General features: G+C 43.1%; 1 protein-coding gene across 5 annotated transcripts in view; it reads left to right on the forward strand.

Annotated features, from left to right (window-relative positions):
* Positions 1 to 17,378, forward strand: part of Ndc1 (Nuclear division cycle 1) — a 94,039-nt gene that overhangs the window by 29,590 nt on the left and 47,071 nt on the right. For 3 of the 5 annotated variants that reach the window (XM_065443301.1, XM_065443300.2, XM_065443303.1), the window contains 3 exons: positions 6,916 to 7,011; positions 13,804 to 13,978; positions 16,015 to 16,138. In XM_065443301.1, coding sequence (XP_065299373.1) covers positions 6,916 to 7,011; positions 13,804 to 13,978; positions 16,015 to 16,138 — 395 coding nt within the window. The remainder of the gene's footprint in view (positions 1 to 6,915; positions 7,012 to 13,803; positions 13,979 to 16,014; positions 16,139 to 17,378) is intronic. The other 2 variants (XM_065443304.1, XM_065443305.1) reach the window with 1 other exon arrangement.

The raw sequence follows: 17,378 nt of genomic DNA on the forward strand, positions 1-17,378 counted from the left end.
ATCTCCAAGCTGGTAAAGCCTTATGATGTGCGCTCCCTGCGCGTTTTTCTTGGCCTTGCAGGACACTTCCGGGCGTTTATCAAAGACTACGCACTGAGGACAAGGTGCCTCACACGTTTAACTCAGAAAGACGTGCCTTTTCATTGGGACGAGAAGTGCGAAGCTGTCTATCGTGAGCTTGTAAAACTAATATCGTTGCACCCCATCTTGCGAATACCGGATTTTTCTTTGCCTTTCGTGCTGAACACGGACGCATCACATTATGCTACCGGTGCAGTTCTATACCAGAAGCCATCCAAACAAGCTGATCAAACCAAACACTACGTCGTGGGGTACTACAGCTATACCCTGAAACCCGCCGAAATCAATTACTGTACCACAGGAAAGGAAGCTCTGGCCGTTTTAAAAGCTGTGCAGTACTTTCGTACTTACCTGGAAGGTGCCAAATTCATACTTTTCACGGACCATCAAGCATTGACTCAACTTCTGAGCATGGCCCAGCCAAGAGGCCGCATTGCTAGATGGGTGAACTATCTGCAACAATTTGATTTCGTAATTTCGCACCGTCCTGACCCACTCCTCACTGACGCTGACGCACTATCAAGATTACTTGTACAGGAATCAAGCAATAATCCAGAGACAATCAATCATATTAAGCTATGGGAAGGTACAGAAGAGCTCCAGTTTATCAATGGAAGGTATCACGTACCACCAACTATGATTCCAAGGATTCTTCATCTATACCACAACACCCCTGAATCGGGTGGACATGATGGCTTCTGGCGCACTTATAAGAAGTTGCTCAGGAGATTCACATGGCCGGGCATGAAAAACGACATCAGCCATTACATCCGCATGTGCCACCTCTGCCAGGTGAACAAAGTTAAATTCAAGCAATCGACAGACGTTATGACAAACCCTGAATATTCAAGCGTCCCGTTTGAAGTAATTCATTTGGACTTCGCGGAGCTCAAAAAGAAGGGGGAAGGAGTCAAGCGAACGCAAGCTTTCTTGCTCTCCATAGATGAGTGCACACGGACGATTGTGGCTAAAGCTGGCAAAGAAGACGCAAACAGCGTAATAGACCTCCTCAAAGCTGAGTGTTTTAAACACACAAAGACGCTCGTCTGCGACAACGGGCCGGCTTTCCGGAGTGCCAAATTATCAAAGTGGGCCCAGGAGCACGGCATCATGATAAAGTATTCTTCTCCATACCACCCGGCAGCAAACGGCCTAGCGGAACGTGCCATACGAGACATCAAACAGTATCTGAAGATGTATCCAGACTTTGCCGGTGGCTGGAAGTGCTGTCTCGAGGCCGCTGTGAAGCATCACAACAAATCATACACCACGAGTTTAGGCTGCAGCCCTCATTTTGTAACTTCAGGTACAGCGCCCATACTTCCTGCAGATCGTGAGCTAGGTCTCCTAGAGAACCTCGAACTTGCGGAAGTAAGGAAAACTGTCAAAGAACAGGGGATCTACAAGCGCCGCATGAAGCGAAACTTTGATAAAAGGCACAGTAGCGAGATACCGGACATACAGCCTGGAGACTATGTCCTTGTAAGGAAAGGAGCTGTGCCCTCAAATTCAAAATATTGCGGACCATTTCAAGTTATTAAGACTGCATGCCAGCATGGAATATTGAAGAATGTCTGGTACGCCGGAGCCTCAGGCCAAACGGAGTGCGCCGCTATTGGAAACGTATTCAAGTATAACCCCAGGAGGTGTAATTAAAAGAAATCCGGAAGAGTGAAGCGGTCTGCGCTGGACGCATGAAAGAAGACGAAGAAATGTGCTAGGGGAGAAGTGAGAAGGAAGAAGTTGGAATAAAATGGCGGACGACACCCGTCTCACTTAGATTATGTCATTTCTGTTGCCGTTCTAGTTAGGAACGCTACAAGAGATATCCCCGCTTAGCCCAAAAGCGTTACAGCAGGGAGGTTACAAGCATGAAAAGAATACATCTTGATTCTCACTGAACACCTGTTCACATGACAGTCGATTACACTGAGCGATAGTTTTTGCAAAAAAAGAATTGGCATACAGGCCCGTCCTAGCCCGGTATTCTCTAATTTTGCACTGGTGGTCAGTGTGTGCCGATATATAGTTTGGTTATTTTATGTACATTTCCCTATCAATTCCAGTTTTGTTGTGATAGATTTCATACAGAAGCTTTAGCCGCAGCTTCTTTCGGCAAGACGAGAGGGATTCCCAGTTGAGCTCTGTTTACATTGCTGTGCAGCTGTACTTCCTCCCGTACCTACCCGAGATGAACCTGGCTGCTCTGTTTTCTATTTTTTCTAGTTTATTTATAAGACATATCTGTGACGGGTCCCAAAGGGTACAAGCATATTCCAGAATAGGTTGTGTACAAGTTAGGTACGCCGTGCTTCTAAGGTTAGTATTTGCGCATTTTAAATTTCTTTGAATGCAATTCAAAGCAACTGCCGCTTTGCCAACTACATAGTCCACGTGTGCCCGCCAAGAGCAGTTGCCCGACAGCATGACGCCCAAATATTTAGTCTTGGATTTATTACTTAATATATTATTCATTAGACTGTAGCTGGCATAGATTACTTTTTTCTTCTTAGTAAACCGCACATGGACGCACTTACCGGTATTCAAATTCATTTTCAACTTTGAGCACCATTCCAAATACGATCTAGGTCGGCCTGCAGCTTGAGAATGTCATGTTCATTATCGATTTTTCTATACACAATACAGTCATGCGAAGAGCCGCATGTTAAAGTCAATACCTAAGTTAATGTCATTAATATATATAAGTCCTACCATAGACCATCAACTACTGACTGCCGATTGCTGCCGGCCACGAAAAGGGACGAAAAAGGCGAAGAAAGATGTTCGCTTTAAAATGCATCTGTACTGATCTTAGGGTGGAAGTAAAAAAAATTACGGTTTTGCCCTAAACACAAAACAGTGATGTGATAGTTGCCAAAATATAATGTGCAGTAAGTAAGTGTATGTTGGAGTGCGCATTTGCAAATATGAGCAAATGGTCTATTTTCAAGAGCCTCCTTTCCTCATTTTAATGCTCCTGCTCGTCAGGCTAGTGTCAGCACAGTTGCTTGGAGTGTTTTTGTGGCATAGTTGTTACGCCTTGTTCTAAGTTGCACGTACCTCAGAGTTGTTTCGATAAAGCATCCTCGCCTTGCTAATACAAGCCAAAGTTTCTTCCCATTGCCACCAGTGAGCTATGCCCTGTGCTGCTTTCTACTCTGCAGTCTGTCGAGTGCGATGTTCCCTGGCCACAGCCAGTCTTTGAAGAAAGCAAGATGACATTAGCACCACTCAGTAAACATCTGGAGAAGCTGATTGCTAGAAAGTAGACCAATGAAGACAAAGCAGACGCAGTCATTCATTTTCTTTACATGTAGAAGAAGAAAGCTTAAAGAGGCCGTCAAAGACTTTTCTAACTAATCATAGAATGGCCTCGCTATTAAAGGACATACTCTCACAAATCTCATGCTGCAATATTTTTTTGAATTCTTCAAGTATAAGTGGAGTTATTGCACCAATATGTGACTTTCGCTCTCTTTTAGTCTCCGCTAGCACACTGGAAGCTACGCTGGGGTAGCCAAGGGGACAAAAACCAGGCCCAAAAATGGAGTGTCTCGGCAGTAAAAGGGCTCATTGTGGCACCCTGTGGTAGATGCGGCAGATTACGCTGCGCAGCACGACGCTGCTATCTCAAAGGCCGTGTGCAGCAGATGCAGTTATGTGTAACTTTCTTGCGTAGACCATCAGTGCAAAGATGAAATGATTTTGCTCCCTTTTTGAGATTACAGACCAATATATGTTTTCATTTATTTAACTCGAAATGAGCAATTATGTATTACTGAGAATTTTCTCGCGATCACAAAATCAACCAATAGCTTCGATGGTGATGATGACACCATGGATGCAAAAGCAAGTGATTATTGACTGTTTTCGATATGAGATTGTAAATTCCCTGCTGCATGCAGTGCAATAACATTTGGCTGAAATGAAATGTTCACAGGGGCCTCTTGTAAGATCTGCAGTCATCATAGTGGCAAAGTGGCCTCGGCATTGTGCTGCTAAACACGAAGGCGCGAGACCAAATCCCGGCCATAGCGGTGGCATTTCGATCGGGGTGAAATGAAAACATGCCCATGTACTATGCACTGGATGCACGTTAAAGAACTCCAGGTGGTCCAAATTAAACCAGAGTCCCCCACTACAGCATGCCTTTGTTTTAATTAATCTAGAATCGCAGCCCACGGCGTGCCATGTCATTGTTTTGGCACTTAAACCCTAGAATTTCATTTCTTGTACAGATCGGCAACCAATGTTTCCTTACTCTGTTTAAAAGATGTTTCAAGGCCCCTTTAATTTAGGATCACCTTCACAACTGGGAAGGCGACATGCTAGAACAGAAAGATGGCGCAGACGCCAGCTCTATCTAGTGCACAGATGTTGAGCATTTGTTAGCCAATCATGGCAGCTGTGGGTGGGATAGTGCTCTTCAGTATCGGTATTATCTACTGCTTTGGTAGAGTGGTTGAGAGGTAGAATACTGGACTGCTGGTCTATAACTTCTGATAATTACGTTTCAGAGCAAAATGGGGCTCTGATGCAGGCTGCGTTGCTGGCTGTTATTTGATTGAATTTGATGCTGACTGTGCTGCCACACCTCTCCAGCCTTCACCACTGCTGCTACATGAAAATCGTTGTGAAACTCTCCTTAACAGCTTCGCTGTAAAAGCTCCAGCTGTTCTAACATTGATGTGAAAGCATCAAATGGCTCATTGAGTGAATAAGCCAGCGTCCGGCGTTTGCAGTAGCCTAAATTCCCATTGGCTGTGACACCACGGCGCGAGTGCACCTTAACGGAGCAGAGTGAGCGAAACAACACCAGTGTGCCAGGTGTTGCATGAGGCGAGAGCGCATCACCGCGACACTACATCGCCCTCGCTCTTGCTCAGAAATCTGTGTTATCGGCTTGTTCCTTGTCTGTGCAAGCTCTCGCCTGCATTCTAATTGTGCCTTAGTTCAGGTCATATCAAAACGTGCCAAGCGTCTCAACGCGCTTGCTTGCTTGCGTGGAGTTCCTATCCAGAGGGACCCCTCAACAGTGCACTGTTGGACATTAATGCTTTCGTATACACAACTCGTAAGAAGTGCTTAGGTTTTTTAAAACCTCTCTGCCTTTCCCCTCTGATAGGAAGACTGGCTTTGTTGTGTAAAACCTGATATTCTTTTGCATATTTTATTCAGTTTTGCAAGTGGGGCTGAATGAAGATATGCATAGATAAAAAGCAGGTGATTTTGAAAATTAAACGAAAAGCCTCATGATTGTTTTTACACTGAAATTTGATGTTGATACACGTACTCGTCTATCTTTCTCGGGTGACCGCCTTTTCACCGGTTAACAAAAGTTAAACATTATCGCTCAGTGCAGGATGCGCACGCATGTATTGAAAGTTTCTTGAATGTTATTGATGGTTCTATCCATTGTCTCTTGTCACCGAACCTTGCGTAATCTAATTACATGCGCGGCGCGAATTGTGTAGTACTTTCTGGGAGACATGCGGGCACATGCGATTATTCCGGTACCTTCGATGACCCATGCATAAAAAAAAGCCGATGTGCTTGCACTGCAGATCAGATTTCGCCGATCGCCAACTGTGTTCTCTGCTATTGTGCTTTGAGTGTAGCTTGCTTTTGTGGGCACAGGTTCGCCCAGTAAAAAGTTAGTTTCGTCATTCACAGTTTTGCAGTTGTTCTCTTCATTGTCACTATAATGTGACATCTGCTGGAAGTGCAAGGTAAGCGTGTCGGCTTTTTACATGTCATCGTGGAGCAACAGCTGGGTGACCATGTTTGGGTTTGCACCACAATATGCCGATGAGGTCTTAGTGAGAAACTTCTGCAACACTACTTCAGACAGTACAAAATAATCCGACGAATTGGTGCACTGGACTATGAGGTCGTGCCAGGTGCCACTTGTCCATGTTGTGCAGTGTGGTCCAATTGTCCAAGTTGTGCAGGTTAAGCCGTTCTACCAGTGCTGACAAAATTTGGAACTCTATTTCGTTGCTACTTTTTCTTTGTTAAGCATGCTTTTGTTTTTTGTTTTCACTCTCCTGTTATGTTTGTAGCATCGGGACGATGCTTTTTATGAGGGGGACATTGACATGTGTACTTTATTTATCTTTCTCAGGTGACCGCTTTTTTTCACTGGCCAGCAAAGGTTAAATGTTTATCGCTCAGTGAAGGACGTACATGCATGTATCGACTACAATGTGACACTACAGTGTGACAATATCTTATGCCAATGTAAAAGACCCTAAGTGCTGCAGCTCTTTTTCTTTCTCTTAACGAGTTGGGGGCTGTAGGGTGTAGGACTTGAGTGGTCAGTCAGTTCTTAAATACCTTCTGACGCACTGCGACTGTCCCAGAGAACTTGACCAATTTGCTGAACAACATTCTGTCACGTCAATAAGATTGTGCGGTTTTCTCTTTCTATATTTGTTTTTTTCTTTCCTTCCTTCCTTTTTGCTCTTATTTTGGTACTGCTACTGGTAACAGTGTGTTTTTATCTTGATATAAATATTTGGAATGGAGTAGGTAAATAATTTGCAGGGATCAGCAAGCCAGCTGGAGGCAAGTAGACAGCCACATACGGCCTTCGAGCTGTAACTTGCCATAGACCACGATTTTGTGTAGATGCCTTTTCTGATGCTAATGCCATTTCTGATGCTAATGCCTTTTCGGTGCTTCTTGCATTTGTGAGTGGTTAGAGCGTCAATTGGACCAGCCACGCATGCAAAAAGGCTTTAGCTCTAATCTAAGAAATGCTGATGCAGGTGTTGGTAGTTGTACTCGTGAGCTGTTTCTTGTGATGTCCATGATGTTCATCTGTCTGTGCAGGTTGGCTGACATCATTCACAAACTCACCATGGTACCACATTTGCTTGCTTGGTGCGGTTTTCATTCTAGCTATGTATCACGTCACCTGCGTGAATGGTAAGCCCCCACATTGACCACTGCTCATATAGTGCTGTCAGGAGCATGATTTCAAGCCCAATTACAGTGGATCTAAGAATACGTTGAAATGGATGCTAGCAGTCTGTCAGTTCTATTGAGTTTCTGAATATCGGATGGAAATCTGCTGTTGGTGTCTCTGCGCATAGCCAGCGCAGTGCCTCGAGTATAGGAATGATGGGTACAGGGTGTCTACCAACCGGGAAAACCGGGAAAACCGGGAATTCTCAGGGATTTTTAGTAGTCTGGAAAAACTCAGGGAAAACTCGGGGAATTTGTGCCTCTATCAGGGAAAATTAGCAGCAATTTTATTGAAAGGGTTGAAAGTCGCGGTAATGCTGGCTCGTGTAACAGAGAGGAATCGTAACGAATCGTCTTTGACGTCTTGCCGTCGGCTGGAGGAGTTGCCAGTGTACAGTCAATGACCGGCTTTCCGGATTCCCGATAATTTGGACGGCTTCGCGGCACCACCACACCCCATAGAGTCAATGTATCGAAACGTCGGAAATATTGTGATGCAAGAACTCTTCGCCGTCCGATTTTCCGGACGTTTTGCCGTGACCGCAGGTCCGAAACGGCATTAATCAAAGCTACCACCGCTGCCATTTTGATTACGTCGCCGCCTCGAATCGGCGCTATCGCACGCAGATCCGCTAGCAGCCGTAGCCACCACTGCGGCAGCGCTACGCCTAGCTGCTTCGACGTTCGCTATTAAGTTTCTTTCCGTTCGGTGCCGTGTTCATTTCTCCGCTGTCAGCAATAATTTTGGCTTCGAAGCTCGGAAAGCACGGCGCATTCCATAATGCTGGTTCCTGAAGGTTAGTTTTGCCTCAGTACAATCGTATGACGCGGTGAAGCATTAGCAAAAGTATTGCGGTGAAGCTTAACAAGCGTAGGAAGGGGCAATTGTCACGGGACACAGTATGTATTCCTTAATTTTACACGCGTGCACCCGCCCTCTACTGTCACAGTAGGAGCACCGCTATGCCTAATAAGTGTACTGACAAGGATTCAAAGCTTTTCCAGACGTGCCTGTGTCGATTTGAGCCCTTAAGAGCAGTAAAAGACGCATTTTTTTCGGACTGCCTGATTTTTCGGAAGATTTCGCGGCCCCTAGGGGGTCTGAAAAATTGGATGTTTTACTGTAAACTGACCACGAATATGCTTCAAATGGTCTGTAGTGTGAACGCGAGACAAAAGGAGCACGAGAACAGAAAGGACCGACGCATTGATGAATGAAGTATGCGAGCGCTTCTTTGAAGGAGCCTGAGCTCAAAAAACTCTTCGCTTATTCCGAGATGCAGGTGTCCCTCATACAGAAAAAAATAAACTCTCTAAAGCAGTGAAACATAACACAGGCTTCGTGCGCTGGCTGAGAGTATATGTCAGGAGAGTCAAGGTTGACTTACGAGCTGTTGAGAGCAACTCTCAATTGTGACAAAATTCGGGCCTCATACCACTGAGCTTGCAATAAATTAGTATAAATAGCTCAGACTCGAAAATATTTGCTTCTGTATGCATCTCTTTTTTATTTGTATTTGAGAATTGCTGACTTGATTTGCAATTTCTTTCGAAGGCATTTTATTGGCTGTGCATTTTACTAACCTCTCCCTTCTATTCTTTTTTTTTTGAATAACATAAACACTACTCCTTAGTATTCAAATTGGATTAAGTTGGTTCTTTAAAAAAAATTTCATATGCTTACTAAAGAGTGGCAGCATCAGGCGATATGGTTGCAGCCCGTCTTGACATAAAACATAGTTCTTCATCATTCAGGGAATTTCGCAAAGGCACTCAGGGAAAACCTGGAAAACTCAGGGAATTTGGAAATGTCAACTTGGTAGACACCCTGGGGTAGTACATAGATCTGTGTGAGCATCTACCTCTTGTCATCAAACAACGCTCAATCTCGCTGTGTGGCAAATGTTAGCTTCATTGAATTTACACATTCTACCACCGTGCCACTTTCAACATGTTCAATATAAAAGGAGCTGTTTGAATTAAAGAGTTTGTCACCCATGGTGAGTGTTAATGTGAATACATCGAGATATAGCAAAATGCATGCTACAAAGGGACAACGCTTATTTAAGCCTGGAACTAACACCATTGGGTGAATTAGTTACAGCAAAACACTAATTTACTCTAAAGCATAAGACATAGCTGAACTGCATACAGTGAGCAATATAAGTCACACTGTGTCCAAATTAAGAACCTGTAGCGTTGCGTCTAAAACCCAGACAAAAGAAGGAACACGGTGACATACACAGAGCACAAATCAGTTCGCGCTTGGTGTGTGCCACCGTGTTCCTTCTTTTGTCCGTCTTTTACACGCAGCACTACACCTTCATAATGGAAAACCAACAAGCCCAAGTGGAGACCTTATTAAGGTGCCCAAATCATTGAAGGGACCCTGAAACAATTTTGATGTTTGTGCAAGAATACACTGAGCTGGTAGCGTAGCACTTGTGATAATCGAGGGCCAAATTTAAGTGCTCTGCATAAACTGTGTAATTTATTATTAGGTTTTAATCTGCATTGCTACAGGTTGCAGTGGTGCTGCTTCCTGCATTTTCACCCGCTTTTTCCCATTCTTCATAGAATGGGTAGGTGATGCGATATCATTTAGGCGAGTGACCTGATTGGCTTCAGATGTAATGTCATTGGGTGTACTTCTAGCATGCTGCTCCAGTAAGCTTATTTTTGATGAACATGTATACATGGTAATCTCTTACCCTATGAAAACAACAGCACAAGTGCAAGAAATGCAGACTTTTCTGCAAATCGATGGCACATTTTCACCTGCGAATTGTTTGCTGCAGTGGTTGTCTACTTGTGAAGGCATGCGCATGTGGAAAAGAAGGGAATACAGGGTTTATTCTGAAAAGCTGGACTCTTGGTAAGCTTTTGTAACATTGCATGGATCAAAGACAAGGATGGGAAAAAATGCAACAAGAATTAACAATAGTCAGTAGCAACACTTGATGGTGGGACACAGAGGGGTAGTTGTCTTCTTCTTGTGGCAGAGACAGGAATAATACTATCAGCACTGTACTTTCTAATCGAGCAGCAGTTGTATTTTTGCACTACTTGTCATGCTGATGAGAATAACTGCATTGAAAAGAGATGCAGAAAACACTTGCTTCAAATCAACCGGAAGTAGACAAGGAGGTGGGACATAGCCATGACTGCAAGGAATACAAGTTGAACGAATACAAGCTGGTGCTTGAGAGGAAAGTAACATTTAATTACTTGTAATTTGTATAGTAGTGCAGCAGCATAAAATTGCACTTTAACAATACCTTTAAGCCCTTTAAAATCTTTTTAAACAATGACATACTTCCATCATTCCCAGAGTAGTTGAATGATTTCTGAGGCAGATTTCCCTCTAGTAACACAATATGGAAATATAATCTGTGTGACTGAAGGTGCCACAAAGAATCATTGGAACATGCGCAAAGGTTGTGAAATGTCATCTTTGTCTGCAGCTCATATGAGCAGGGGGCGTATTCTGCAAGTGGACGTATCCATTTCGTCTGCTGGTGAAGTGCTGATTGGCTGAAGGTGCCTGTCTCCGTACCCCAGCCCAGACAGTTAGAACTGTAGCAGCAAACAGAATGGGCATGTCCACTAAGTAGATACTTACAGAATTCATCCCCAACCCCGCCTCCCCCACAACCCCCACTTACCAACCCACCCACCCACTTACCCACCCATCTGTGCGTCTTATGTATTGCGCATCTCGTGGGCAAAGGTTCCATTTTTAAAACACTGATGTTGTTTCAAAGAAGTACTGACTCAATTTTTTAGTGGAGGTAACACGTGCGATCGATTTATGTGGGCACACACACATCGTCTGCAAAATATCAATGCCGAATATAGCTTAGAGCATATTTAAAATAAATTTGAAAGTATGTGCACAGAGCCAACCGCAAAACGCAGCATCTTGCGACATCGACATCAAGGAAGAATTGTAAACAACCGAGAAAACACTACGTCACGAATTTTCGTTGCCTGCCATGCTGTTTGCATGTCCTCGTCTCAGTTGTTGCTTGTAGTGGAACGCTCTCCGTGTCGCTGCAACTGGGGAATTAAGCATAAGTTTTTGTTGTGTTAAATACCATGCAGGCCGTGACGTTCAATGCTGATTTGTCATGTCTTACCATTGAACGTGGCCAATGCAAGGGTCTTGAGGTTCATCCTCACTGTGGCTGGCCACAGTATTTGTATTTCTGATTTCTAGTGGGTGGAATCGAAAGTGATTGGACATGTCTAATATGGTGGCAACTTCCACCTGCAGGAAATTGTCGCCACTGGACGACATAAACGAGGACAATGATGGCGGTGGGGACATTGCAAAGCACGTGCAGCCATAGCAGACGTTCGTACTAGCAACATGAAGCTCGCACGCCAGCATGCTTGCTGGCATGTGCATCAGAGCATACGTCAGAGTTTTTTCCGATCACATGCCCAGCTTTGTTTACATTCCGTCTCTGGCCCATGTCGTTGCTCTCTGAAACTGGGACTGGTCACTACAAACGAGACTTCAGATAATTACCAGTCGTGCTCTGAAGTAAGTGAGGTTTCATGCTATGATTACTGGGTCATTATCTACGTATTAAAGCAGAAAAAAAACAGACATTTTTTGTGTCAGTACTCCTTTGAAATATATTTCAAAAGATAGATGGCTTGCTGGAGAGCATGAAATATCATAATCTCAGGGAGGTAACAGTGCTTGAGGGCTGGTGCTAACAGTCCTCAGAATTAATCTTTTGATATTGTAAATGCAGGTAATTTAATTTTCTAATGCTCTTTTTGTAATTCGTTAGCTCTGGCTTTACATTAGTCACCTGAATGTAATGCCTTTCATGTGGACGTCTCAATTTTGTTTACAATCAACCTTTGCATGTGATTGCGGCTGCACTAGCTAATAATGACAGTGCTACCCGCCGTGGTTGCTCAGTGGCTATGGTGTTGGGCTGCTGAGCACGAGGTCGCGGGATCGAATCCCGGCCACGGCGGCTGCATTTCGATGGGGGCGAAATGCGAAAACACCCGTGTGCTTAGATTTAGGTGCACGTTAAAGAACCCCAGGTGGTCAAAATTTCCGGAGTCCTCCACTACGGCGTGCCTCATAATCAGAAAGTGGTTTTGGCACGTAAAACCCCAAATATTATTATTATAATGACAGTGCTGTCGAATCTCTCAAGTTTGTGCTGCTTCATTTTGTAAGGAAACAATTTGAGTGGAGCAAAGTTTGGTGACATGTTGGTTCAGCTTCTGCAAAACTTGATTGGAACTTGATGCACCCATCAGCAGTCTTGCCTTTGAATCAATGTGTGTGCTATGAAAACATTTTTTTTTAGAATGACTAAGAAGTCACTTACTACAGGAAGTAAAAATGGCAGCTAAAATTTCTAAGGGCAGATAGAGCCATATAAAGCCAACATACAATGAAGCCAAGGAAAGCATGGAAGAAATTGGCTGATTTCCTCATATTGAACTGTGCAATTGATTATGGATGAGGGACGAATTTTCTACAGTTTCATAGGAAAGTCAACATACTATACGACACCTGCTGATAATCACTATCCCACGTTTGCCACCATGGTCACAAGTGGGCTGGCTAACACTTGCAGAGCTAGGTGAAACATACATGTACATTAGATACATTAGAATGTGGTAGGAAAGATAGCCATAACTATAGCTCAGTTGATAAAGCACTACACTCATAATGCAGAATTTGTGGTTTTGGTTACCACCCCTAGCAAAGTTATCTGTTCTTCCATGTTTATGTCTACTTTTCTTTATTAAAGATTGTGGGGAGCAGACACTGCTCGCAGCAATAAACATTGTTTGAGCTGACGGTGCTAGTTGCCTATGAGTTGGGGAGTATTACGGAACGACTTGAGCATAGGGCTCTGAATGAACCGGCCTAGTGTGCTCCGAGCTTCATGGCTGAGCGTGCTGCCAAGATTTTGACAAAGGATTGGTAAAAGAAGACGCTGGACAGACAAGGTAATGTGTAAACTGACAACTGGTTTATTTTTTTTCCACTGTGCACCTTATGTACAGAACTTGAAAAGACAATAACAGAAAACAGGGCCCCAAAAAAGGAGACAACAGATGAAAACCACACAGCTCACTAATTACATAACCCGGAAATTTAGCTGCGCACTGTGCGACATGCATGTGTGAACCGTGCTTCCATGACATGAAGGACCAGACAGAAAAAGAGACAAATGGAGTATTTCAAATGCATATCAGTGTGGATGTGTGAACATCCCTTCGATTGCTCTATTAAAAAAAAATAGAATTTTTGTAAGTTGCAAATGCACAAAGAAAACAGAGAAATGTGTCTGACTTGGTGAGTGGCTTGGTATGTTCATGGTAAGTGAGCCGTGTGGTTATAATGTGTTGTTTCCTTTCTTTTAATGGGGGTGGGGGAGGGGGGGCTGTTTTCTGTCATTGTCTTTCGAATTCTGTACATAAGGCGCATGCCTGAAGAAAAATAAACCAGTTCGCACATCACCTTGTCTGTTTGTCTTGTGTATTCTTTTACCAGTCTTTCGTCAAAAACATGGCAGTGTGTTCAGCCATGAAGGCATACTAACCAGCCCCTTTTGAAGGTTTACTAGTGATACAAGTGCTCACTTTTGACCAGCCGAACGTAAACAGCATTGCAAGAGTGTTCCGAGTTTCCAAGCACAGCTAATTTTTATCTTCCTATAGTGAAACTACACTTTGCACATCTGTAAAGCAGCGTGACCTCTGCAGTGGTTCCTGTGGTACATGTGACGCGCCTGGCACAAGTAGTCCACTTTGGGCACCCACGTAGCCAAGGTCATGCCATGTTGCGAGCACTTGCTGGGGCTGTCTTTGTCCGTGCACTACTGGGCATCTCGAGCAGCCCGTATGCCCATCTGGACGTGCTCTGCACCCCATCATCGGAGTGAGTCTTTTCACTTGCATTTCTTGAAACTCTTGCATGATAAAGTCAGTGTATGCAGCGCACAGTCCAGCTGATAGCGAAACGTTTTAACCCTCAAAAAACCCAATGTATCTTATTGAGTTTGACAAATTTGATACTTCAAAATGCTGATTTAGGCATGAGAACCGTAGATCAAGAGCCATAGTAGTGATTTTTACATGTTGAAGGGAACTTTCAATTGTGGCCAGCTTAGGAAATTAATTTATAACTGAAGCAGCATTTCATTGTTCTCCATGGCCATAAGTAAGTGATCTAAAGCTGTTCTAAATTTTCTTTATGTGGAATGGTGCTTGGGCTTTCTTTGGTTAATTATGGAACAGTGATGGCAGATACTATTGCCAGCGGGTGTCATCATTCATATAGCATTTCACAGGCTTCAGCTAATTTATCTGGTTGTGGTGCTGGGTTCATTACCTTCGAAAACAAGTCATTAAAGCAAACCATAAATCAGGCAAGACCAAGATGTTATCTTTTATAGTCCTTGGCATTACTTCGGTTGAAAAAAGTTAATGTAATAACACCTAGAAGAAAAATTTTCTAAACTTTCTCTTGCACCCATAATGTAGCAGCAGTGTGGTGCCTCAGACATAAGTAAGAGCTCTGGAGTTGAATTTTGTGTTTTTTTTTGTATGACCAATTTTAAAAGTTTTCTTGATCAAAAAGCATCCAACCTCAGCTAGTTGCTATACCACAGTGGATGATATCGCATTGTTAGCAGTTCTTGAAGCACATTTTGCTTACTTTTACCGTATGTACTATATTGTAACGCACACATTTTTCAAGGAAAAGTGTACTAAAAATGGCATGCATGTTAGGTTTGAGTACGAAACAAAAACTATAACAGGGGCAAGCTGTTGTCATTGGCATTAAAATTTTTTGTAATCCAATCCAATCCAATCCATATGTCGCTGCAGCTGTAGAAGCTTGGGTAAAATTATGCCTGCCTCGTGTAGGTTTGTTAGGATATAGTATATATTCTGAACGCTATAATTAAGCTGCCATGGTTTGCAAGGCCACTTAGGAAATGGGGTATCTAAAATTTTGCAGCGTCACTAAAAATGAGATGCTCAGGACAGTTATAGATTGATAAGGAGGCTTCTGTCAGTAATGATGATCTATGCTTGATCTACTGTAGCTTGGATACAACAAAGTTTCTATTACTGCTCATCATGAAAAACTGCTGAGTGAACAGTCAAGGGCATTTTATTTATTATTTATTCAGGTATGGAAACCACCTTGCTTGCAACGTCAGATGCATGCCGCAATCGAGGGCACATTACAAATGAATAAATATGGTACTTATAGTCGATGCTCAGTAAACAAAGTTTTACTTGATGCAACAACTGCCTTAAGTTTTCTCGGTAATGCCAAACACTTTTGTTAATTGGGCCCAAAATTTGCATATCTGTGTAAATGGAACCACAGAACATGTTCCGACACTCGAACAAACAGAACTGGCAACACAAGCATGAAGCTTTTTTTTTTTCCGGTAAGATCCAGTATGGAAAATTTTCTTTCAATACCCCTGCTTTTTTATGTAGAAAGCCATCTGTAAAGAGTGACAGTAAGGGCTCTTGCAAGCAAGCATTGTCATACGTTTAATGCAAAGCGAGTAGTAGTAGCAGAATAAATTTAGTGAATGCTGTGCAATAGCACTTGCAATTTTCCCTTTTCTTTTGTAAGAAGCCTGCACTACTTGAAATGGATGGTGACGTGTAGACATCCTGTTGCAGTGAGGTGCAGGTGAATCGAATGGACCTAATGTTACCATGCCGCCGAAACGTGCTCAAGTGTGGAAGCTTGGACGAGTGGATAATTTGTAATGAAAATTTCAAACAGCGTGGAAAATGAGTACGCGAGAAACACGAGGGGTGTGCCTTGTTTGTGTTTGCTTGTCTCCTCTTTAGGGCCTACGTAATATCAGTCAATGTGCGTTTCACCAAAGCCCAAGACAACATGATGAGATGGTCCTAGGCTCAGAGGTTGTGCTTGTGCAGGGGTGAATACTGCATGAGTGAGGCGTACGTGTTTCTGGTGCTGCATGGAGCGTTCACCTCTGTCAGCCTCCACTTGACCCAGTTGGCTGCGAAAGGGTCCTGCCTTGCCTTTCCTCCAATACAGGTTGGTGCTCTCCCTCTCTTCCCTGTCCTATGTGCTTTAAATGATACAAGCCAAAGTTTTTAAGGGCACAGCAGTAGAGATCCAGTTATTTTTTCTACCGATGTGCTTATAGAAGGCCTCGTGATGATTGTTGTGATGAATCAATGGAACGGCTTAAAAATACTTTGGTTTCACACTAAATTCTAATGAGCATGTCTTCCTGCAGCAAATTTTTAACAAGAAAGTAAATCGGTATTTTTAGGGCACATGTTTCAGTTGCAGAATTAAAGCTGCTGGTTAGAGCATGAGACACATATACTTAGCAGAAGTCCATTCACTTTGACAGCTAGGATAGCCCTACCATGTGCCAGTTAATTCTGTTGAATTGAAATTTAGTTTTTATGAATTCCTTGCACCTTCAGCTTTAAAAACATATGTCGTAATTCTTTGACTGTCTGTTTGGTGGCCTACAGCATTCAAATATGGTAATATTATACTCAGTTCTGCAGACAACGCTGCAGAAGCTATATAGTAGAGCGGTCCTAGAAGTCTCACTCGGCATGCTTCGCAGTACAGTTGCTCTTGATATGCAACACCTTAAGAAGCAAGTTCATGCCAATTTACACAGTACTTGCGTGTCTTTGTGCTTTCAGTGTGTGGCCTACTACGTTAGCCGCGAGTGTAAATTATGTGCTGTGGCTGCTGTTTGTAGAAACATGTCACTACACTTGTTTGGTGGCAGATCGGTTCAGATCTTGGATGCCTTTCGTGTAATGAATATGTCATTTTGAGGTATAATTGTAGGAGAGTAAATTTTACATCAGATTAGATGACGTCTGCCTATATCTTTTATATATTATGCACGATCTTTTAGCTGCAGATGTCTTAGTTTTCTTAGATGTTTTTCTTGTCTTAGCTGTTTTAGCCTGCTATGTGGGAAACAGAGCATAGTTCAGAGTTTACCTGAAATTGTTGCACTGTTTACTTCAGCTTTCCATAACCTCTCCAAATTGTTGGTATAATTCAGAGTAGTGCATATTATATCAATTTTGTCTATTTTGTGGTCTCAACAGATTCAATTTACAAGATTGCAATGTAGACTTTTCTTGCTGCCTTGTAAACCTGGTGATTTGATCTTCTTTATTTCTTTTTTATGATTTTCAGTGATTCTTGTGCAAAAATTGATAGCCCAAATGGAAAATCTCGCCATACTAGCCTAGTGGCTATAACATTCTGCTGCTGAGCCCAAGGTCGTGGGTTT

This window comes from Dermacentor albipictus, chromosome 9 (assembly GCF_038994185.2).
Source record: "Dermacentor albipictus isolate Rhodes 1998 colony chromosome 9, USDA_Dalb.pri_finalv2, whole genome shotgun sequence".
Classification (NCBI taxonomy): Eukaryota; Metazoa; Arthropoda; class Arachnida; order Ixodida; family Ixodidae; genus Dermacentor; species Dermacentor albipictus.